Source organism: Ornithodoros turicata, chromosome 3 (genome assembly GCF_037126465.1).
Source record: "Ornithodoros turicata isolate Travis chromosome 3, ASM3712646v1, whole genome shotgun sequence".
Taxonomy (NCBI): Eukaryota; Metazoa; Arthropoda; class Arachnida; order Ixodida; family Argasidae; genus Ornithodoros; species Ornithodoros turicata.
In genome coordinates, this window is record NC_088203.1 from 204,817 (window position 1) to 229,794 (window position 24,978).

Below are 24,978 nucleotides of genomic sequence, written 5' to 3' on the forward strand. Positions count from 1 at the left end.
GTATATAACGAGTGCCCACACTCAGATTTTTCTCGTCTTCCTGTTTATGCCCCCCATTGTCATGGGTTTGTAACGTCGTCCTTGATTGTCCTCGTTTCGTTCGCGCAACGCTTCATTCTCGTGGTACCACTTAATCTATGTTACGGAAGCTTTATTCTTGACAATGTCACAGTACTATCTGCGACGCTCTTAAAGGCACTTTATCACAATTTCATTTTCGTGCATATATAAAGGCAAAATAATATGAAATAAAGACACGTATGCTCGTTGCAACTCATAAAACAAGCATACCACAACTCTCCCCAGGTAGAGAAAATTAAACACCAATTCTTACGTCACCTTCAATGAGGCTTATCAAGCGAACACCTTTTCCTTCCAAGTCTAAAAACAAACGCTGTACGACACATCGAGACGTCCGTGAAGTACGTACGTGCCCATCTTTCTTGCCTCCACCGTAAACACATAAACGAAACTGGCAAAGAACAAAAAAAGCGAACGAGAACAATGCATAACCCAGTAGGACCCGTCAGTCCGGTCCCCCTTCCTCCCAGGCCGCCATGTTGGAGACCTTCTCCCCCACGTGAAGCTTTTCCGCGTCAGACGTCGGCCGGTGTGTCTGGAACAGATATGCTTCAATTTTGCGAGTGAAGTTCCTTCCGAGTGTTCACTATGGAACCCAAGTACGAATATACGAGTGAGCTCAACTTGTACCAGGTGAACTACATGCGCAACTCAAAAGCCATCGGAGTACTGTGGGGAGTGTTTACTATATGCTTCGCCATCATCAACGTAGTGGTATTCATCCAGCCCCATTGGTTGGGTGACACGAAGGAATCCCGAGGCACTGGTCATTTTGGTTTATGGCAGTTTTGTCACTTGATTCAGGATGGCCAGGATGTCACCTGCCAAGGCAGACTGGATGATTTCAGTTCCATCCCTTCGGCTGCCTTTCGAGCGGCCACTGTCTTTGTTGGATTATCCGTGGTCATGATTCTGCTATGCATCTGTTGTATGCTGCTTTTCTTTGTGTTCCACTCGTCAACGGTTTTTCATATCTGTGGATGGATGCAAGTCTTTTGTGGTAAGTCTGTTTCAGCCAATATAATTAGCAGCAACTTTTGAGGTTTACGTTGCAATGCAAATTTGACCGAGTTGGTACACAAAAGGAAAGTTGCTGTCCTGTCTGCTCTCCGCTTGGTCAATTATGGTTGGCGATCGCAAACGGTTGCACGCTTTTTTAAACTACCACTACAGTCTGCTAAAATCAGCTTTACACGTAGCAGAAACCCCAAACTGCACAAGGCTTGCTGCATAAATTCTACTTTGTTCTTTCCTGTCCAGAAACTGGATTTTTACAATAATGCGTGCAAATTTCGAAGAAGTAACAACTCAGGAACTCAGGAGGATATTTTCGGAAGCCAGACAAATAAGAGCTTTCGTTCCTGACAGTTGTATTTTGTGCCGCGATGCCCATCAAGTCCCTCTGATAATCTCTTCCTCGAATCCGTGAATAGCATCGCTATCAAATAACCGGTACACTGGCATAAGTTATCCAGAACGCGTGAATCTGGTCTTAGGCTGTGTTTGCAATACGCCACATGAGATGCTGTTGTAAGCATTCCACCTACTTGGTTAGCTGGTGCTAAAGCAGAGTTTTTCTTAGCGGTGTTCTTTGGAGAGCGGTCACTGATCGAACAAGAGGGTAACACGCCTACGTGCGACCTAAAAGTCGTTCTTTGTCATTTTGCTTTTGGTGGGGAGACCGTGGTATGCTGGGTGTGTTCTGCAAATATTATTTTGCCCTCTGATGGTGATGACAATTAAGCAGATGGTACGTGCCTAAACGCTGTTGCATTCTAGAACGTTTTGCGAACTGCTGTCTGACATTGACCGCCCTGAATTTCCTTATGGTGCACTACACACACATGGTTGTCAACTTTGATCTTCTTTTATTTTAAGAATATAGGTCAGGAACCGCACAATACCTGTTGTGGGGACATTCCAAGACCATAATTTTCGGCAAAGTACCGACACACGGATTCGGGTCATTGGGCTGCCTGGCATTTGCTTCAAGTAATCTGGCATTGTTCGACCTTGGACGGCTTGTGTACTACATTTTGAAATTTTGACGAAACTCACCTCCCTCTTTGAGTTAAAATCAAAGTTTTTATGGACTAATCCATTTGCCGCAGTTGTTTCGGAAGCATCGTCTTGTAGCAAAGGTAAGCTACGAGAACAATCGGTTTTATAAAAGTCAGTGGGTGATAAAATAACAAAACGTGGAATGATCTGTTCACTCGCAACAGTTGTTTACGGAGCGGTAACAGATATCTGTGGAATGGGAGGACCACCTCTGTTTGTTGTTCATGGGCAACCGAAAAATAACATAGCTCCCAGTTGAAAAACAAAAAGGACAGGTGATTTAGTTGTTTGGATTTTTTAAAAACTATTTCAGCTAACATTAGTTGCTTTCAGGTTTGTCGCCCCTCCTCGTAAGGACGTAATGAGCAGCCTTCCTACTACGGTATTCTTTGGGTTTAGTACTTTTAAACGATGACTTAGGCTTTCTACTACGCATCTCCATTTTATAAGGAGAGCACATAACATTGGTTGGGTGTTACTGTCAGCAGCATGTAATGAATCTCCACTGGTGGGCAGAAAAACGTGCACTGGGTGAGCAGTAATCCAGAACGGATGCTCTGCAACCCCGATAAGGGACGACGCAAAAAGTGTGTCGTTGGTTTCATGTGGCCACGGAAATTGTCGTTTTTTAGGTTGCAGTCTTTTACTGTGTTAAAGGAATGATGGGTGAGATATGCCGATCATGAGAGTCTTGCGATGCCCAACTAAGTTCGTAGGTGATCATGTTGGAAATTTTTGTGCCAAATGAAAATTGATCGTGTTGTGTCCGCTGCGTGTGGTATAAAACAGTCCCAGCAACAACAAATCACGTGACGATGAATGAGGAAGTAAAACGTGGCGAATGAATTAAAGCGCGAATGAAGCACACAGATAACCTGACGGGACAAATGCTGACTAACAATAACAAATAAAACCGTCCCAGCAAAACGTTTTGTTTTATTCAGTGTCGCTTAGCGCTAGACAAAACATGCTGAAAACCTGAAAATGAAATAAGCGGTATCATTTATAAACAACCCGTGGAAAACATGCATAGACACAGACAAGAGGCTTCGAGGTATGAAAATTATCAACGTTTCATCATTATCCACTCAAAAAGTATCAGTGGCATTTAATACTTTGCTCTTACAACGAATGTAATTCCAGGATATAGACTCGTACACTCTAAGAAAAAAAGGAGTACTTTTACTCCTCTTGGAGACTAAATGCATTGCCACAAAAAAGTCCCTTTCGGGAGTAAATGCACGGGAGTAAATGAATGTCACAGAGTGGAGACTGCATTTCACGCGCTGTTGTAAGAGTCCCAAGTACATAATTCGTGTGCATGCATGAAAATACTTTGAAGCAAACTGTCAACCGTGATATATCGAGATGATCGACCATGATATAAAATCTTGCGCCATACGTAGGGCACAATTTGCGAAGAAATATCCGCTAACTGTTTCTTACTCTGTGTGGCTGGAAAATTGCTACGTTGACTGAGTTATATAGCCTTGTGCCCTTCAAATTGACCAAAGGCACATATTTACGTAGACTGTTGCATCCAGGAGACCATTCGCGAAGTTCAGTGACAATTTGCAGTCCTGGGGAGTAAATGTCGGGACTAAACGTCGGGTTAGGGGACTAAAATGGGGAGTAATTGCAGACTAGGGGAGTAGAAGCTGCAATTACTCCCCGTTTTAATCCCTTTTTTTTTTTTTTAGAGTGGTAGTTCTCCATCCAACAATTAAACCTGGGAGTCCAGCGTGGTCACAAACGTGTGATACAGCTGAGCCAACGCTTTTCGTCGCTTTACACATCACCAGCCTCTTTTCTTATAACGAAAGGGCTAGTAGAGGCTTAGGTGAAACTACGGGCGTCCGTCTGTATCTCGTTTGTGCACAATGTTTCTTTCTTCTTTTCTCATCATAAATTACTTGTATAAACGTGCTTCTATTTTTTTGCTCTGAGAATGGCTTCTAAGTGTGTCTGCACTGAAAGCAGTACGTTAAGGTATGAATGAATTTAAAAATGAGAGAGAGAGAAAAAAAAGCGTGGTTGAATGTTTACAGGTTAGTGGTGGTCATGAGCAGGCCGGCGATTGGGTGGAGTAGCCGGGCCACTTGAGGGGCTCGCGGGACCCAGGCCTGTCGTAGATACTTGGACTGTGTTATCGAGACGTGAGACTTGGATCCTTATTGTGAATGGGCTCAGTATTTCATTCCCCCATCACCACCAGCAATGAGGTACAGTATCGCCCCTGGCGATGGAAGTCCCCATTCACCATATTAAAATAAAGGTGGTGGTGTTCGAGACGTGAGGAGGGAGCCTGTCGATAACGTAACCCCGGGGCAGCTAATTTCTCTCGCCAGCCCTGGTCAGGAGATCGTTCTAGGTATCACTGTAAACTAAAAAACACCCTTATGGGTGCAAATGGCTTGTCCTATAACTTACACCCTTTTTAGAGGGTGTATTCTGTGTAAAACACCCTTTGAAAGGGCGCTTTTCCTTGAAAATGACTTCTTTAGCACGCCTTAAGCACCTTTTTAGGATGGTGTAAGATTGTTAAACACCCTCCTAAAAGGGTGTATAAAGGGTGCAAATAACGGCATTTTCAAGGAAAGCACCCTTTCAAAGGATGTTTTACACAGAATACACCCTCTATAAAGGGCGTTCCAGACCATACGGTGTAAAAAGTGGTGTGAGTTATAGGACAAGCCATTTACACACATAAGGGTGTTTTTCAGTTTACAATGAAGGCGAAGAATTCCTTCTCTGTGCTGGCTGAATGTGATGACGATGCTTGGGTCTATAGACAGCTGCTTTCACATGACCATGATGGACGCTTCAAGATATAATAAATGATTACTTTACCCAAATTAGGGATTTTTAATGAAGAATACGTTTTTGCTAATCTCAGTGCGTAACGTGAGCTCGCTTCGTTTAAGTGAAATATCGTTTGGTTGTGGTGGTTTTGAATCCTCACAACAGAGATATGGACTAGTTGCTGTGTACACAGAACCACAACAGAGGAAACGCTTCGTCCTCGTTTACACAATGACGCAGACAAAGGCTTTCCCTCTGGAAACGAATAAATAAAAATAAATAAATAAAAGCTGTTGACAGCAACGGGATCGCCGCCACCAGCAATTACGGTCAGAAGTACAAGTGCAGGACGATCATCCGAATCATTTGTATGTCGATCGTTGCCGTTTCGAAATTGCGTTGTTACATTCACTGACAGCATATTTGAGCATTTTATGCGCGCTTTAGAAATCATAATATGAGAAAGACACGTTGGTGACGGTGGTGAAACGACTCGCAGTTACTGGAAAGACACGTTGGTGGTGGTGGAAGGGCTTGCCGTTGTCGGCCTCACGTATGTCACGACTGACGGGGAATGTGCGTCCTGGGCCGACTTCTAAGGGAACTGTGCCGACATATGTCTGAGAGCGTCTGAGGAAAACCCAGGAAAAACCCCAGACAGCACAGCCGGCACCGGGATTCGAACCCGGGTACCTCCCAGTCTCGACGTGAGGAAAGACACGTTAAAAATGCTGTCAATGACTCTCTGTCTAATAAGAAGTTGTTTACATGGTTCCCCCAATGCTGTCAAAATTCAGGAAAAGGCAAAGCGGAAGACAAATAATGGGCATGTTTGCCACATCGGCTTTCGCATCCGTGGACTGAAAAAGTACTTTAATGCCTAATAACATGGCGATGATCATGGAGCCTGCCAATCTGTAACGGTAGCTTTCTGAGTAAAATAGTGAAACTAAGCAAGACTACGCCTGCGGTCTAAATTGTTTTCCATTGGCATTTCATGTAACTGCGGAGCACTAAAAACCTTGGAAGAAGACGCCGAGCCACGGGCGCGCTCTTCAGTTGCATCACTAGGGTATGCGCCCCCTCCCTCCCGCAATTATGTCTTCCTTTCCATCCGAGGCGATACACGATAAATAACAGTGTCATATCGAACACAGAAAAAAATCACACGATCGCCGAGGGCTTCTTATGTTGTTCTTCGCGTCACTTCGCTACAGAAAAAGAGGAGGAGGCGGTACGTCACCCCCTTCTGTCGCATCCCCCGGAGCGGACCGCACCCCTCCCTAGTGACGCCACTGGCGCGTTTTATCCTTTTACCCTATCAATATTTTATCGACAGGCCAAATGAGGTGTTCCATTTTAGTGCGGAGGTTTTTACTGAGCTAAAAAGAAATACCTGCATCGCTTATTTCACGGTGTTTTTCTTCTTCGTTGAGATATAGTGATGGGTTCTTTTGTGTGGTCGCTCATATGAGGAATGGTGGTTATCTACACTGCTATGCCGGCCGCTGTTGAATCAAGACCACAAACGCCACAGGTTTAATTCAACTCTCGAATCCCATCTCCTGATTTCTGACACAACATGGAGTGGTACATGCTTTGTTATCAGCTCGCCTTTCACGGCAGCTTTTCCCTGCTGTTGTTTCATTTTGGACATTAGGTGGGTAGCATCCTTGTTCGAGAAAGAGGATTCTAGCAATTCTCCTCGCGACGGCTCTGGCGTTAGAATACGTCCTCGTGGGATCTTCCCTGTAGCAGTTGACCAGTGCCGCTCTTGGAAAGATACAACGTCGCTGGCTTAATCGCTTTATCGTCGTTACGGTCGTTACGAGCTAACGAGTGGCGGGAAATTCAAAAAGGCGGACAGGAAGTTCAAAAAGATGGGACACATTGCGCGTGACGTATACCACGCCTTTCACGTATCGCGCGCGCCATGCACGTGTTTTATCACGTGCCCTTCTCGACGAGTGTCCCGCCCCTCGTTAGCCCGTAACGCGTGCAAGCGATAAAGCCCCCAATAGCTTAATGCCTTTGTCGCTCACTACGAAGGCAAAGAAAGAAATACTTAACTAATAAATACGAGTCTTATTACGAGCCGATAAAATGATGTAAGATGATCTCGACGGATGCTCAGGTAATATTAAATTATCTTATATATATAATATACGGACGTCATAAGTACCTCATTCTCGTTACATTCATCTCCAAGTACACGGTACCTAGCATCGTATTTTAACTATATACTTTTCACAATGAACTCTTAAAACATAACTTCATGTTCCTACATCCTAAAAACAGAGGTGGTAGTAACGAGACCAGCTTGCCGTTGTTGTCCTCACTCGATCATGTGTGGGGCAGCGCGTCGCGACTATATCCAGGACAGACATGTACAAGATACTCAAAATTGCATTTAAGATAAGATAATAAATACTGACGTTAGAATGTAATTAAAATAGAGTATAGATACATGAAAATTAAAGTAAGATAGAGTACGAAATACTTGAAAAAGTATTTGAAATACAATTAAGATACTATTTATCCTTGAACGCAAAAAGTCACTGGTCAATGCGGCAAATCGCCTCCATGTGACCTGAATCACCTAAACCCTGCGTACTCAGTGCCGTGTATGCCAAAGGGAGTCTGGCCATTAGGAGGAGCCTAAAAAAGGGGCTCGACCTGTCAATCAAATTGAGCGTTTTTCATTGGCTGCCGTTTTCTATGCGGGCCGCCATGACACCAAAATTTTCCCGAAAATGGCGGCGTAGCTTGGAACGGCGAAGCGAGGATTTCATGACAATTTTTTTTCCACAAATTACGTCAATTTTATTCCGTAAGTGTACATTCTGTTGCAATTATCTTGCAAATCACCTTTAAATTATGCTCCAGTGTCGATGTTTACCTGAAAATAATATGTTTCGTCGTCCTTGTTAGGCCTAGTAACGACAGCGATCACAGGCAAATAGCGAGAAAAACGCTACAAATGGCCAAAAATTTTCATTTTATGACATACTTTTATTCATATACACACCTTTGCCCGTTCTTGTTTCAGTCTTGTTACGTTTCATAGTTGAAATACGTATAATACCGGCAGTCTGTTCCAACTAGCGGTTCTGCCGGCCAATCAGTTCTGCTAGCAAGCACTTCTGCTTCTGCTATTCTGCGTCTTCCCGGCGTGCCCCTCACCATCCAGATGGCGCCGTTAAAAGTGGACGCAAAATCCATTATGTTGCTAGATCGTCAGGGAATAGCCTATTCAATCTAATCCAATCCAGTTTCCCGAAAATGTCGGCACCCAGTTAATACAGGTAATATATAGCTTGGATAGCCTGGGGTTAATAGCGAACTGTATTTTGGCTCGTGATTGGCCAGAGAGCTCAAAAAGTGGGTGGAGCTCCAGGTATAGGCATGTTCCATTAATGGCTCTGCACGTACTACGAATGCCGTCCCTGTGTGGTAGGACGGAGTCATCTAAACACAAGTCCCAAAAAGATGACAAAGAGATACCACATAACTTCACTAAGTATAACGTCGCCACACCAGCATTGGACAGCTGTTTCGGCCTTATTGGGCCTTCATCAGCAATGCGTAGGTGATATATGTATATATAGGTGAAGTATATGTAACCCAGAACTTCTAGCAGCTCCCTGCTCGGCGAGGTCAAAATTCGGCGTTACCGCGTCAGGGCCCACATAATAGAACCTTCCCTCGCCAAGACACACGGGGTAATTTCTCTAAATGGAGACTTCCAAGAAGGGCCAATATCGGGGTCAAGTCCGAGGGACTCAGGAAATTTCCACAAGATAATAGAAAAACGAGACACAGAAAGTTTGAGAGGGAGATCCAAAATATATGTAATTAGAGTATTGAGTAGAAAATACCATAAAATGTATTTTAAATAGAGTACGAATACATAAAACAAAAAGTATTGAGTAGAGTACCAAAATACCGCAAATTGTATTTAAAATACAATATTTTAAATACAATACTTCAAATACGTACAAGTCTGATCCAGGATGAGGTGAGAATACTCTCCTAGCCAACCACCCAGAATACTCGTATATCTCACGTCATATGTTAACACTTTATCTTAATTGTAACAAAAAGGCGCACGCTTTCTACAAGTCAAGAATGATAAAAGTATCTTTAATTTAAAAGTGATTAAAAACCCCCAGTGCTGGGTAGGACGAGGACGAAGGATAAAATCGACAAGGACAGGCACTGACATCAGTGCCTGTCCTTGTCGATTTTATCCTTCGTCCTCGTCCTACCCAGCACTGGGGTTTTTTAATCACTTTTAAATTAATTATGCACCAACCAGCCCAAACACTTGCTTTGTTACATAAAGCTATCATTGTGAGTTGGCCTTGAGCGTGCTATGCAGTTCTGTTTTACATTACTTACTTTCTGTTGAGCTCACGGTCATAACAGTAATTATGAAATTTACGGAATATACGGAATAACTGTAATATACGGAAACGTTGCTGTAACCTTCTTATAAAGGCCTCAAGAAAATTAAACTCCGAGCTACGGCAATAAAATGTACCATATCGTTCCGCGCGGACACGGACGGACGGAAAGTCGGTACCACGTCTCAGAGGCCTCCTACAAACAGTGATCGACGTTTCGTTGTCGCTGTGGACTGTAAAAGTTGGTCAGAAATATCGCGATGACCAGACAAACGTGGAGGAAATAATAATTGTGTCAAAATAATTGATAAACCATAGTTCTTGACACAAGCATGACATTCCGCAGTAAAATTCATAGACCAGCGCGATTTTGCAAGCGAACAAGAGTGAGTCATGCATTTCAGATCTCTACGGTCCAATAAAGAACACGACATTGATGGCTCCCGGATGCCTTAAAAAATTGCTAGCGAGTTCCGCAGAAAATAGCACAATTTGATCACTAAATTCACTTCTGAATTTGCGAAATATAAATTGTACATTAAAGCGGTGATACACGTACATACTTTCTGCAGCCCGATCTTGAACTTGTCGTTATCCCAGAACGCGCGTTAAATGCGCATGACTTCGCTGCGAGTCTACCAAAAGTGAGCGCACGAACTTTAAATAAAACGATCGCTATGTGAAAGTTGATGATCGGGGGCCTAGGAAATGCATTGGCACAAGAAATGTCTTGAGCATTTGTGTACACTCGATCCCACGGGTCACCATCAATCACATTGTATGCCTTCACAGTACAAGCAGGTCAACTGATAGGATCCTATTGTTCTCAATCTGCTCTGATGATGTTACACAAGCGATTTACGGATGGGCTAGGTTGTCTTTCGATTGTTTTCTCTAGACAATTGTCTTCCGGTTATCCTCTGTTACGTGTGACAACCTATCAGCATTTTGTTTTTCATTAAGAATAGGGAGAATGGAAAGTACGATACTTCCAGGAAGACGCCGTTCTTGAATGGCCAGCAAGCAGTTCATGAAGGGGCTGGGACTGACGTGTAAAAATATGGCCAGCTTGGTGAAACATGATTCTTTAAAGTGGAAAAAACCACCAATGCCGGGAAGTATTGTGTCGCCTTTTTATCTCTGTTCCCAGCACTGCCGGTTTTATCAAGTTTGAAGAAAGTTTGCCGAGCTACTGTATTGTATCTTTCAATGTTTTTGGTCAGTGGAACTTTGGGCGCCTTTTCAATGTCACCGTGCTGTGAAAAACGGCGAAAAACATGACTGCCAAGTGGTGAGATGAAGCCATTAATAGGTCATGCCTACACCTGAAGCTCCACCCACTTTTTCAGCTTTCCGACCAATAGAATAGAGTCCTATCGCGCTATCAATCAACTTATCCTCACTATATGTCCCCGTATCCAACATGGGCAACGCCATTTTGGGTGGCAAGTAGATTGGATGGGATTCAAATGGATATCTTTCGCAATGTGCAAAACTATAGTGAACTTTTGGTGCAGATTGGATGAACACCACCTACACTGTAAACTGAAAAACATCCTTGTGGGTGTAAATGGCTTGTCCGATATAACACACACCACTTTTTACCCCGTATGGTCTAGAACACCCATTTTAGAGGGTGTATTCTCTGTAAAACACCCTTTGAAAGGGAGCTTTTCCTTGAAAATACCTTCTTTTGCACCCTTTAGACACTTTTTTAGGGGGTGTTTAACCTTACACCCTCCTAAAAGTGTGTTTAAAGGGTGCACAAGAAAGACATTTTCAAGGAAAAGCACCCTTTCAAAGGGTGTTTTACACAGAATACACCCTCTAAACATGGTGTTCCAGACCATACGGCGTAAAAAGTGGTGTGAGTTATAGGACAAGCCATTTACACCCATAAGGGTGTTTTTCACTTTACAGTGTAGGGAGCGTAAGGCGCCTCGAAAATTGTCGTCTGCTTCCGAAGTTGTACCGCTGCCGGCAGAACCACCTGATGGGACATATTCTGTCGTTGGAATGATTTTTTAAACAAATCTACATGAATAGTTTGAACCTAAAAGGCAAGAATGTTTATATCCTTGAAATCCAGCAATTCAATATAAGATTATACACCACAGTGCCGTTTTTGTTATGGTTTCGTTGTGATCGCCGCGATCGCAGTGTTCACTATAGGCCTAACACCGGCAACAAAACGTATTATTTTCAGTTAGATATCGATGGATGAACGTAAGTGGAAACTGATTTCCGAGAAACGTTAATGAGGATGTGCATTTGCAGCGTAAAATCAGAGTAGTCCGTGAAAAATTTTTGTCACAAAATCCCCGCTTCACTGTGTTTGTTTTCGTCGCCATTTCTGGTGGCAGTATGGTGTCATGGCGATTCCCTTGGTAAAAAACAAACAAAAAAAAGGAGCGAGCCTGTGATTGACAGGTCGAGCCTCTTTTTGTGACTCCCTCCAATGGCCAGACTCCCTTTTAATATACAGTTCTGGCTCTGCGTAAACTGAATTCAGTTTCTTTAGAATCTTCAAGGCGTTGCTTCATAGGCGGAGAGTTTTCAATCCGCCGGAGGAGGCTGGGGCACACTTCCCGGCCCAAACGCTTCAGGCTACGTGGTACTTTACCCCCGCTTCATGCACAGGGGTCGACCGGTTGCATAGGATTTTGTGTAATAATAAGGCAAATCTTTACAAGAGTGTCGTGTTCACTTGCATGAAGCATGCGATTTTTTGGATATCTCTCGTAACTGCCAAGTAACGTTCATCTTGAGTGACAGCTTGGTAGACTTTTCGGAGGGGGCCTGCCCTTCCCCTCCTCTCCGTAGTCGGCGCCTATGCGTTGCTTCGTTCATGCTAACACACAGGGTGCTTCTCCGAACGTGACACAAAATAGCGTTACGAATCTACTTGTCCCGAAAAATATGGGACCAACGGTGTTTACCTCTTTACCGAGCGCGTTAAAGGCGACTGAGAGGTTTTGACCCGCAAGTGTAACAGGTACCGTACCTTTCATTCTGTCCGCACGGGGCTGTCGTATCTAACAGTTCACATGCTCGTTCCCCGGACGTTTTCCCAAGTTTCCCCGGAAGGGAGCAGTCTACGCGCAGCGACCTTACGGTCAATGCGTGGAGGGAGATAATGGTACATTCGTCCTCTTTTGATCTTAAAGGTACTGTAAAGCAGTAAAATCGCATCTATTCGACAGCCTGAGCCCTCGGTACTTTTATGTCGCAATTGCGCTCATAGTTTTTTAGAAAATGAGAATTGCAAGTTACGGGCAACACTGTGCAGAAGTCGCCACTAATTGCTCATTCATCTCCAAGTACGTCGGCAAAAATTCATTGCATGCGCATAACACTGTCTATGACAAAAGAAGTTGGCGTCAAGGGCTTGTGGCTGCCCGTGAACGACGATGACAACGACGTGCCTCTGCTGGCAGCCAGTTCTACCGGCACCGTCCAAGCGTGAGGCCACGCACATCTGCCGGCATGCCATCATCGCCGGTCAGGACTCGTGTAGAGGAACACCACCTCCTCTACAGGCTTATTATTAGGGCTTAGAGTATTAAAACCTTGAAGGCTTGAAAGGGCTTGTGTCGGATCGCAGACGGACGCATTGAAACGCAATAGTGAGGACCAGACTTTGTAGTACTGTTCAGCTCTTTGCCTTTTTCTCTGCGTTGTTTGATCATAGATGTGGATTTACAAGTTTGTTTGTGGTTGGGAGAGTGGCCTTCGTCCTATGTCCCATAACCAGTTACCCATAACCAATGGGTTTGCTGCTGGACCTTGCCGTAGGGTGTTGCAATGACCTAGAAGAGACACTTGGAATTATTGATCACTATATACTTTGTGCTTAGTGATCTGGTTCTGATCAAAGTTATGTTCTAAGAGTGAAAACTTTCACTCGTGCACCTACACAAATTGCACTTTCCACAAAGCAGAATGATAAAGGTTTCGTTCTGTGCAATGGTTGGCCTTCACCGTGCTATGTGGTGAACTTGAGTGGTGAAAAGCAAAGTATTTTTTATTCCGTGTTAGCGCGGCGATGAGGCGGCGGTGGGCAGATGGAGAGAGGACAGCAGGAAGGAGTTAGTATGTGTCCTGGACCGACTTCAGGGGGCACTGTGCCGACATTTGTATAGAAAGTCTTCGGAAAACTCCAGACAGCACAGCCGGGATTCGAATCCGTGTCAGCTCCGTCTCGGCGTGGAAAGCGATCAACTATCGGTCAACTAAGCGATCCACTATGCCACGGAAGCTGGTAAAGGCAGAGTAATTATCAATAATTCCTCTGGGTCATCGCAACACTCCACGGGAAGAAGCAGCAGCAAACCCAGAACAATTGCTTATGGGACGTAGGACAAGAACCACTCTATCAACTCACCGAAACCATCGAGCATATCCTGGTTCATTGCAGTGCATATGCTGTGGTGCGGGATAAACACCTTGGACATTGCAGGAACTGCACGCTTGATGATATCCTTCATTCCAGAGCGTCTTTCATGGCAAGACACTCCAAACCTCGCAGCCTAGTCTGCTTCCTTCAGGAATCTGGAGTCGCCCAAAGACTATGAGGTAGAGCTTCTTTCTGCTCACTGAACCCCTGGCCAACCTTGGCAGTGACCGGCCTACATCTTAAAACTTTCGACCATCATCATCTCTACATCTCATATCATGTCATCACATCTCGGTTACAGTCGTGACGCTGCCCACATAAGTGAGACCAACAACGACAAGCGGATCTCGTCACCACCATCTGTTTTAGAGGCGGTCTTCACAGCTGATTCAGCCATATACCATTCGATTGTGGGTAGCCTGGTTGGAATTCCACGCAGCTGAATTGCGGTCCATTGTCCGAGATCAGAACGGCTGGTATGCCATATCCGGTGAAATGTGTTTTCGTTTTGTTTTATTACTAAAGCCGTTCTTGCTGTTCGCCAACCTCAGTGAAGTTGCTCAAATAAACAAGAGAAGTACGGTATTTGTACAGACTCTCTCCCACTGATATTAGCGTTCGAGTTCTGGGTAGGGTTCCGACCATTTCCGTCGACCAATACCGAACATTGAGGGGGTGGGCGGGTGCAAGTTCAACTCAGTGGGCTTTACTTTGAATCAATACGATATACGAATTTTCGTTTACGAAACGTTGCTTTAGTTATCTCAGAGTACAAATAGCTGGGCGTCGCGTCAGGGAGAAAACCATAGAAGTCGATATGGCAGCCCGGTCACGCTGAAAGGCGAGATAAGCAGGCAGGCCCCTGACTGACCAGCTGGAATGGAATGCGTAATGTTGCATTTTTATTGGTCCTGTCAATTTCATTTGCCCAGTGCTGTGTGAACTGTCTCAAACTATGGGGAGCTGTTACTGCCACGCCGCCCTCCATTTTTTGCCCCGTCTTGGATTGGACGAAGTGCATTGTGAAGGAAAGTATCAAATTCTTGAGTCTTGAAAGCTGAGCACTTGGCACAGAATGTTCGAAAAATGGGTTCTCTACTGTATCTTCGTGTAGATCAACGTAGCTGTGATTACGCATTTTAGCTATCGCTCAATCTTTGGTAACGATGACGCAAACGAGAAACTCGAACTCGTAAGGTTTTTACTATGACTTGGCCAATTCCCGAACATTTTATGTCCGAATTACACACCGAACGCCGGACACCGAACGCAAGCCTTGAATTTCCCCACTGTTCGGGTGATATCCGGACAGCTGGCAACCAGTTCTGGGTGCATACCATGCTTGTCTATACTTTTGCCACTTGTGATGTTCTTGGAGTTCCTCTTGGCTACCGGCTTGCTCCAGACGCTGTAGGGTCCACCCCTGCATCTCAAGGACCATTGGCGCTTCTTTCATGTGCTTCTTCCTTTTGTGCGACGTATAGCGTTGCGCAACCAGACGACGGGAGTTCGAGTTGGACTTGCACATAACTTCATTTTCATATTTCACATCTCATGCTTCTCGTGTAATGGGGTAGGGTACTGCTCTCAAGCGGTGAATCACCCCAGGCCATAGTCATGATTTAGTTGTTGTTGTTATACTTTTGCCAGACATTACATTTGATATACAATCTTGAATTTCAGCATTGATATTCCCGGCCAATAGATGCGTTCTCGTGCTCTCTTGAGGCAGCTTTGCATGTCAATATTGCTCGCATATTTTTGCGTATACGACTACACGTTGGCCCTTGTAGATCAACTCATCTTCAACTGTGAGTTCATTTCGTGCAACGAAGAATGGTCTTTGTGTCTTGCCGTCTAGGGCCTATAATGTGTTAGAAATGTATACGCAGTGCGACCCGGTCCTAGTATGGAATGGCGCTGGAACGACGGGATGACGAGGCTCACAAGCTTGAAACATTTAACGCATGCGCTCGTCGTGCTCGAGCCGCTATAACAATGATACGCGCAACACAGGAAAGGATACGCCTTGCGCCCCATGGGAAAGTTCCGGGGGGCTCAGACCCCCGCAGTCGGCGCCTATGCTTTGAGTCACACGTGGTCGGGGGTCACGCAGGTCAGATCTGCACGCATAGCGTCACACGGAGTCTCGATATTTAAGCTTTGATTTTGCAATTTTGGAATTGTGCATTTTCAGATCCGGGATTTGCTATATCGTGGCGTAACCCATTTCGCGCATGCTCCCCCGCGCTGAACAAAAGGAACGAGTAACGTCGGTAACGAGTTACCAATTTGTGTAACTGATTCCGTTACTATTACCACATTTTAAAAAGTAACTGAATCGCTACTTCGTTACCAAGAAAAGTAACCGTTACCAAGTAACGAGTTACTTGTAACGAGTTAGGCACAACTGATTCCCTTCTGGCATCAGTGTGGCTCCAATAAGTTCCTTGTGGCCAACAACAGCAAGCTACTTCGAGTCCTTTTTGACTATAGCGTCGCATTGGCTGACCAGTACCACCACCTCAGCAGCGCCGAAAAGGCCAATATGGGAGGAGTTAGGCTTTCTTCTTGCATCGGTCGCTTTCAAGCAGAGGTCAAAAGTCCTTTTGAACGTTCGTTATTGTGCTGCGAAGCTGAGTTTCGACGGTGGTGAGAACTTCTCATTCTTGTCGTTGCTCACTCAAACCCGTCTGGCAGCGACAGGTTCTTGACTTTTTCTGACACCATGTGACATGCTCGTTTTGTAACTCTTTAATGCATTATTATTGGGTTACATAGGTACGCAGACTTGAACCTTCTCTTCACCTTGGGGGTCCTAGTGTGGTCTAACTCTCTGCTACTTTGGACTCTCTTATGCGTGGAGAAAGCTAGTGTAACGAAATTGGCCCCTGTTCCCTGGAATTCAGTATAGGTCCCTAAGTGGCGTCTGCATTGATAATTCGTCCTATAAGAATCATACTGATCGTAGTTACATCTAGCAGGTTCCTGCCGCTCTCGAGAGAAGTCCTTGACCACCTGTCTTTTCTGAGAGCGATTTTCCTTCCAATGCCTCTCGTTTGAGGCTACAGAATATGGCCTTCAGCCGACAAAGGAATCCGGCTATAATTATTACCATGATTTATTGAAGGTGATAATGCACTTGAAAGAAGGACGCAAAGGGATTTCAAGGATTAATTAGAAGATTAGCGAACCACTTATTCAGGGATAAACGTATAGGTGGCGTTCAACGCCCCCCCTCCCAAACCGTGGCAGACCGCCTTATTCGTGCCCGTAAACTTTGGGAGAACTCAATGTCGATATGGGGTCCTTATCATGGTCCTATTCAACGTGATCGACCTTAATACCGAACAGATTTTCCAAGCTGTGCTACTGCAGATTGTTCATTCAACAAACAGGTAGCCTCTTTGGCTTTCTATGGTAGGCGAGCATGAGCGATGAGTGAAAAACACACAAACACGAGAGCTCAAACCAGCAAAACATTGAATCACGAAAGACAAACTTGTGCACGATCGCTTGTAGGCAGCCCTCGCAATATATTCCTTTCACTGACAGAAGTAGGACTGCGTCGTGTGATGACGCAACCTGACAAGGAAAATGAGCTCAAAACAAATGCGTCGATGACGACTGTCGGCCCAGTATTCGTGTGGTTTGCTTAATGTTGCGCAAGTCCATTTGGGTTGTTTCATTGATCTTTCACAAAAATCGCCGCTTGTTGTGCGGCTCAAGTGGAGAGAGAATACTATTAACGCATCTCTGGCTGAGGTTTTGTATGAGGAGTGTAGAATAGGACTAGTCTTGCCATATACGATAGCATCGTACAAATAGAAGACGGGGCTTAGTACGCCGAGAACTTTACAGAAGGACAGTCATTCGTCTGACGTTTTATTGCAATTTTTAGCAATCCTTATGACCGTGCAGAGAAAAAGTTAAAAATCAAGCAAAATCTCAGGCCATGCATTTTCAATGGCCCGTCTCGCTCAAGTACCGCCATTTTTTATTGTGTTTGCTTCACGTTTACGTCACAGTTATTAGCGCTGCAGTTTGCCGCTGCCCGTCCCTCGAGCCGATGCATTTGCACGGGTTCATGTATGACCGTGGCAACTTGTGATTTTGTGCTCTGGCGAAGGTCACTCACCATGGCATTGCAAATACAGTCTCTGTTTTTGGAAAGGGTGTTTGTTTTCTACTGATAAGACTTGACATTCACAGAAAACTCATATCCTCCAAACGCCCATTTCCTCCGACGTCCCAAATCAACCAACAGCTCACTTCATCCGAAAAAATATTCGGAGGCTTTCGGTTGATCTAGGCACGCACGTGGCAGTGACCCCGAAATGCTCTTTTCATCCGAGCGCCCAGAACCACCACCAGCTCCGGTGGCGCAGCGGTAACGCGTGCGCTTGGAGACTGGGAGGTCCGCGGTTCGAATCCGCGGGCCGGCTGTGCCGTCTGGGGTTTTTCCTGGGTTTCCCTCAGATGTGTAATAGGCGAATGCCGGCACAGTTCCCCTGAAGTCGGCCCATGGACGCAGCTATCCTCCCCCCGAGCGGATTCCGCTCGGTCTTCCACTTCACCCTTTCCTCTCCTCCTCTCCACCACCTTTCCCTTCCCGAGAAACATGCCGCCTAATCAGGCAGGCAGACCTCTCGGGTTCCTCCCAACGACACTCCTCCTCCTCCTCCTCCTCCCAGAACCACCGAAAGCGGGGGTAGCAGCTTATATCCTCCAAACGCCCATTTCCACCGACGTCCCAAATCAACCAAAAGCTCATTTCCTCCGAAAAAATATTCGGAGCTTCTGGGCTTTCGGTTGATCTGGGCACGCCGGTGGCAGTGACCAATATCCCCCAAATGCTCTTTTCATCCGAGCGCCCAGTACCACCGAAAGCGGGATACTTGAGAGGACACGCTTCCCCCGTGTAACAGGGAAAGGAGGAAGGGAGAGCAGTTCCTAAGTGTGCGGGAATGCAGAGTTAACTGGATTAACTGCCACTGCAGAGTTAACTGCCACTTCAACTGGCGGAGCTAAAGTCGGGGAGAGAGCAACCCTAGCGGCTCTTACGAGAAATAAAGGAAAAACAGTGATTCGACTGTCCCACTGTTGCTGCTGGAGCGTCCGCCTTGCCATGAGCTGTTGACTCAGCGTTACCCTCAGCTGTAGGTTATCATCGCGATGTTTGTTTGTGTGTTTGCGGCGATTATGTGAAGGTGTACGTGAAAGAAGAATCAATGAATGAATTTTATTTCCACTTTAAGTCGTGGTGGGAGCCGTAAAAAAAAAGTCGCAGTAACGACTTGACGCGGGCTCACAGCTCCCGTGCAAAATGTATGTCGGCTGAATTGCATGGATGTGATTACTTTATTTCATTGATACACGCGAAGGTGGTCGCGTTCGCTCAGTGGGGCATTTTCAAATTTCTGATGAAACAAATGAGGATGCACGGAGTCTATGGCAAATTTATGGGATTTGGTGTCCACCTTTGTGTGTAAATGAGATAACAGCATCGCATCCGCGTGATATCGGTCAGCATACACCTTTACATAATCGCCTCAAACCCAAACAAACGTCGCGATGATAACCACAGTTGATGGTAATGCCGAATCCACAACTCTTGCAAAGGAGGACACCCTCGCATCATAATGGCGAATTCGGGTGGTCATTTCGTGGCAACTTTTTTTTTGCAGATCCCGAACAGTCATGTTCGCTTGGCCGAAACAAAGCAATCTCGCATGTTTGCGTGGCGCTTTCCGAGCGCCCAGAATTTGCCAGCTAGCACTTTTTTCGCGCGGTCTCGAAACTATCGAGGAGCGGGTTGCCCAACTATATCCGGTATCGTCAAATCCGCACTGCAACGATGACGAGTGCCCTCATTGGCCCGCACGTCCAAGTTCACGTAATTTAGCAGACGGCGGAACCAGAAGACGGGCGACCGCGATGCCCCTAGCTTGATCCACGTGTTCGAACTCCGCCCTGATTCAAAGGGGATGAGGCGAGCCTGATCCTGATCCTAAAACCGCTAGATCCCTGGCACTCATGCTCGGGTGGCAACTGTCACGTGATCCAGCTCGGGAGCCGACCTAGCAATTTCCGAGCACAAGGCCGTGTTGCCATAACATGGTCACCCGAATTCGCCATAAGTAGGACAGTCGAAACATTATTTCCCTGTATTTCTTCTAAGCGCAGCTAGGGTGGCTCTCTTCCCGATTCGGCGGTCGAAGTCGCGTTCCAGTTAAGTCTGCCTCGGGCTGTGCTTCCTGCAGCTTACCAGAGAGGGTCACGTGATCCTAGCCGTCACGTGGGTCCTTGGGTGCTGCTCATCCGGTGTTCGAAATGTTCTGTAACGTGATGTATGCGGTCCGCTGACTTCTACCGCTTCTTTTGTTCCCGTGCTTAATAATTCTCCTTAGACATCTAGCATCTGGATCTCCGCTAGATGTAACAGATATGACTGATATAAAAATGAGAGCTGATGCACGGAATCTATATTGAAGAAGCCTGAGCTTGGGTGGGTAGAAATGACGACACTCGGTGTCTACAAATGAGATCGCGTTCAAGAAGTGATCTGAACAGAGAGATATTTCGAAAATTAATTTTATTCATGCACGTTGCTCACGGGAGAAGCACTATCTTCGGAAGCCCATGGAGGTCCTCGGAAAAAGAACACTGAGGCACGGAAAAAGAACATGGTGGGAATGGTGTGTCCTGTGGCTGGAACATGTAGCGGGACGGCGAAAAACACACAGACCTCAAGCGCCTTCTGAGGAGTTTGACAGTTCAGACGATATGTTGGTTTCATGCATTCATACTGCTTGAAAGCTTTTTCTAGGGGTTGTTTCGGCCGGTTAATAGAGTGTTTTCTGAACGTCTGAACTGTATTAACAGAAAGCATTAAATGAAAGCAGAGGAGGAGGTCCTTTTTGTAGCCTTTTTCGGGACCTGTGCCGTGGGCGGTTTGTTACTATTCGTTATCCACTATCATGACCTACACAGTGCCTGGACTCCAGCCACTCATATGGAAAATATCTCTCTATTCGGATCGGATCACTTCTTGAACGCGATCGACATCAATAATACCTTTCCTTCGCAAACTTCACGTCTGAGTCAGTTGCAGGAAGTACATTGGATTCCCGCACACCCAAGAACAGCCCCTTCCTCCTCTCCCTGACAAACGGGGAAGCGTGTCCTTTCAAGTATCCCGCTTTCGGTGGTTCTGGGCGCTCGGATGAAAAGAGCATTTGGGGGATATGAGTCACTGCCGGCCCAGATCAACCGAAAGCCCAGAACCTCCAAACATTTTTTTTTCGGATGAAATGAGCTTTTGATTGATTTGAGACGTCGGAAAGGGGGATTTGGAGGATATGGGGCCTAACCTGCAGCATTACCGTGACGCTCTAATTTTGCAAGATTAGGACAAAAAGCGAAAAATGGCCGTGATTTGTTCTGCGAAGAGTGCCTACTGCGCCGTGTTGTACATAGCGGCGCTACTAGTAGCGCTGGTACCGTATTCGCTACGGTTTGCAGTATAGCGGAGTAGCGATTCCAGTATATTTTAAGTTGGTAACGGAAAAAGTATTTCCGCTACAAATACGGGTAGCGGCAGACTCTTTCTTCGCTACTTTTCATTAAATGGAACACAGAGAAAAAAAGCTGAATTTTTTCTTGCTATTCCTTTTGGTTCCTTGTTAACCAGGCAGACCTGTTATCTGACGATCTTCCTCGATTTCATTAAATCTCATAAGCCAAGCGCAATCGAATATTTTGCGAATATAGTTTGCGTTGTTCTGTGCATTTTTTAGCTTGCGAAGTACAAACAGGTCTGTATAACATTCTGCATAATATGGGCTGCAAAGCTAGTTTCCGTCATACAATCAGTTGGAAAACTATATAGCGTGAGCACGTTGTTAACATAGTTGAAACTGCAACTTTATTGTTGAGAGCAAATAAACGAAGCTACTTTGTGACTTTTGGAACAGGAATACGAAAACACATAGGGCCCGTTGCGCCCGGCGACCGCAGCACTAACTCCCTCCTCATGTTCAGAGCGCCCTTACTAGACGGTCCCTTCCTATACCGCTGTACCGGGAACGTCATCTTTGTGGAAATCATTGCTCCACGATTTTTCAGAGCCGCAGTGTATGTGATACATGCCCGTGTACAAACCTCCAGCTACACGAGCAGAATACGGTTCGTCCCCAAACGTCACCGACTTTGCTTGAAGATGTTTGTGCCGCAGGTGAGATAGAATTACCTTAGCTTGCACAGGATGCCAAACGCGATCCAATTATTTGCTCGCATTAAATACACTGTGAGCCACACAAAATCATATTATATTCGCGGTGTATCCTAACATGCTTATTAATGCTCTTTGCCACTTGCTTGGTAGCAGTATACACATAGGAGATTATGCCTGTTTACAATTTATTGTTTAGAGGGATTGATATGTTTAGGGGAAAGTTACACGATATATTTTGTCTTCTGCAAATGTTTAACACGTGTAGGATCTTGCTGATGAACTCATACTCCCTGAAAAGCGTAGTAATCCTAGTTTTTCGTATAATTACACGCTTTGCAAGAGAAGCCGTCGTCTATATATGGCTGGAAGAATTGAAGCATCAGGGGGTGAGCAACAACAGTAACTCCTAATTTCTGCGATACCTAAGCCTTGCTACAGTATACCAACATCGCTCACAAATCTGTCTATACTTCTTGGAGGCGTTGGCCTTGGCAAAAGCATGAGCAAACATTATGCCATTCGTTTGACCTTTTTACCAGCACTCGCACAAAAAAGGGAAACTCCCTTTGGGGTGTTTAGGCTTCTCCCCTTGTAGGGTGTTCCATTGACTGCCCTACCCAAGCACATTTGAAAGAACGCTAACCACTCCGTTTTCCACTCTGTCATGAAGTGATGTTAGTTCATTGGTCTTTTTCTTTCTTTTTTCTTGTTGTTTTTTATCTACGTTGCACCGCGTTGCGAAAACAATACTGCCATCGCCCCAAAACATGAACAGCAGGTGAAACAACAACTACAAACCTACATGTATGATTATGGGACGAGGTGATTCACCGCAACAATTGCGGTACCATACCTCAGTGCCTGTGGGTTAGTACGTGAGTGGGATGACGATGAAAAAGATGAGGCATACACACTCGCAAATGACAGGTGCAGTCGTATTGCCAACTGTAGGATGGGACAAGCGAAAGCTTGCCCACATCACATTTCAAAAATAGTACTGCTCTCGCCCTAAAAACGAAGAGCAGGATCAACTAGTGCTAGGCAGGCAGTCCCACGGAACTCTCAGTCTTGCTCAAGATACAGGTAGTCCCATAGAACACCTCAGAAGCCGTCATTGGGATTGCAATACGAGAACCCGCTCGTGGAGTACAAAGGAGCGAAACACTTTCGTAACGGTGACGGGCATATGCCTCATCAACTCGAACTGCATCTGCAGTAACTTCAACGCACTTGGCGTTATAGAACAGATATCCCTTTCTATCGGATATTGCGTTTCTTACTTGACCTGTCGTTTCCATTGTCATTAGAGAGTATTTCCACGGACATTTTCCCTAGAATGAAATGACCGATCTGAGTGTCAATTACAATTATATATATATAAAAAGACTGCATTGTAGAAGCGGGGATCTTTATGAGCACACGAAGAAAAGATGTAGGTACCAGCTTGCTTGTCCGCATGCAGTACCTGTTCCTCGGTACGTAATGTTGTGTACTTTCCGAGGATATCTGTCACCAACGGCTTTTCTTGGTACATCCAGGACTCGCGAAAAGAAAATGCTTTCTGCAGTGATGTAACTACTTTGATCAACGGCAGGAAGAGTTTGTGACAGTTCATGTCGCTACACTGCAACACTCAGACAGGACGAAGGGGGGTTAAAACAAGGAGACAAATGTTCGTCCTGTCTGAGTGCTGCAGTGTAGCGACATACAACTACTTTGGCCATGTCAGACACAAGCATCTCTTTTTCCATTATTTGCAGATGTAACAGAGCGAGTGTTTGGGCTGCTTGGTACATGTTTCACTTAAAAACAATTAAATCAGTGCCGGTCCTTGTCGCTTTTATTCTCCGCACTCGTCCTACCCAGCACTGGGGGTTTGTAATTGTTTTTAATTTGCTAATGTGTTTCGATAATCTTAACAAATGAACGCACTGTTGCGTAGTCTGGAAAAACCTCGTCATAAACATTGGGGAGTGAGGCCCCTTGACGAACACCCGGCATTAAATACTGTAACGGAAAGGTGTCGCTGCAACACGCTCGCTGTTCGCGAGGGTGTTCGAGCATCATTTCACTCCCTTTTTTCTGATAGTGAGGGATTTGTGGTAGTTAACTACTTGTAGGTAAACTACTGCGTGGTAATTAAAAAGTAGTTAGAAACTACTTGCAAAGATGCTAGTTACAACCACTATCAACATTTTTCTGTAGTTAACTACAGTAGTTAGGTTACAGCGGACCGCAACCATTTCGCATTTTTTTCACTTAGCCTTCCGTGTGCATCACCGCCTTCTTTCTTTGTGATTATATTAGCGACAACTCTGAGAAATTTTTTCATCTTGCATGCGCATCACATGCATGAACAAAATATCAGCTGTGTGCATCTGACACAGGCAGCAAAAGCTCATTTTGCATTGTCATTCAGGTAGAGAATCGCATAACGCACTGCAATGTTCAACGCAGGTGCACAGAGACGCACTTTCGACGCATGCTTTGCCTGGCACGAGAGCGCGAATGAGTTTCAGCTATGGGAGTCAGGACCGTCGGCTTTCGGTCAAACGGGTTGAGTTAGGCCTAGGCTGGTTAGACGCGGAATGGAGACATTCGTTGTCAAGTTTGCGTACAGAAATGCTACTGCAAAGCCTGATAGCAAAAACCTGGTGGCATATTGTGGGTATTGTCCAAATAAGGCGATATAAAGGAATATCAACAACTCGAGCAACTTCCTCCATCTGAAGGTGAGCTTAACAACGCTCTGAGCTTCGAAACGCACTACTTCCGTGGAGCTTCCGACCTACACAGTTAGCCTGGAGAGGTGTATTTTTATTCGTTTCCAGTCCCGGGACTTGTAACAACAAGCTTCTACATTCTGATTTTCTTGTTGAGCTACGTTGTTGAATATATTTTGCAAACCGAAATTACGGCGAGGGCGTTCACACGAGCAGCGATATTCGGGTGTGAAATTCTTGTAGACATCTATTACCTCTTATAATTATTATTGT

At 45.3% G+C, this 24,978-nt stretch overlaps 1 protein-coding gene across 2 annotated transcripts in view; it reads left to right on the forward strand.

Moving 5' to 3' along the window:
- The first annotated feature begins 555 nt into the window (after positions 1-555).
- The window catches only part of LOC135387760 (LHFPL tetraspan subfamily member 3 protein-like), a 59,955-nt gene continuing 35,532 nt past the window's right edge, over positions 556-24,978 (forward strand). The window contains exon 1 of one of the 2 annotated variants that reach the window (XM_064616861.1): positions 556-1,081. In XM_064616861.1, coding sequence (XP_064472931.1) covers positions 670-1,081 — 412 coding nt within the window. In that variant the 5' untranslated portion in view covers positions 556-669. Of the gene's footprint in view, positions 1,082-2,199; positions 2,223-24,978 lie in introns of those variants that run through there. The other variant, XM_064616863.1, reaches the window with a different exon arrangement.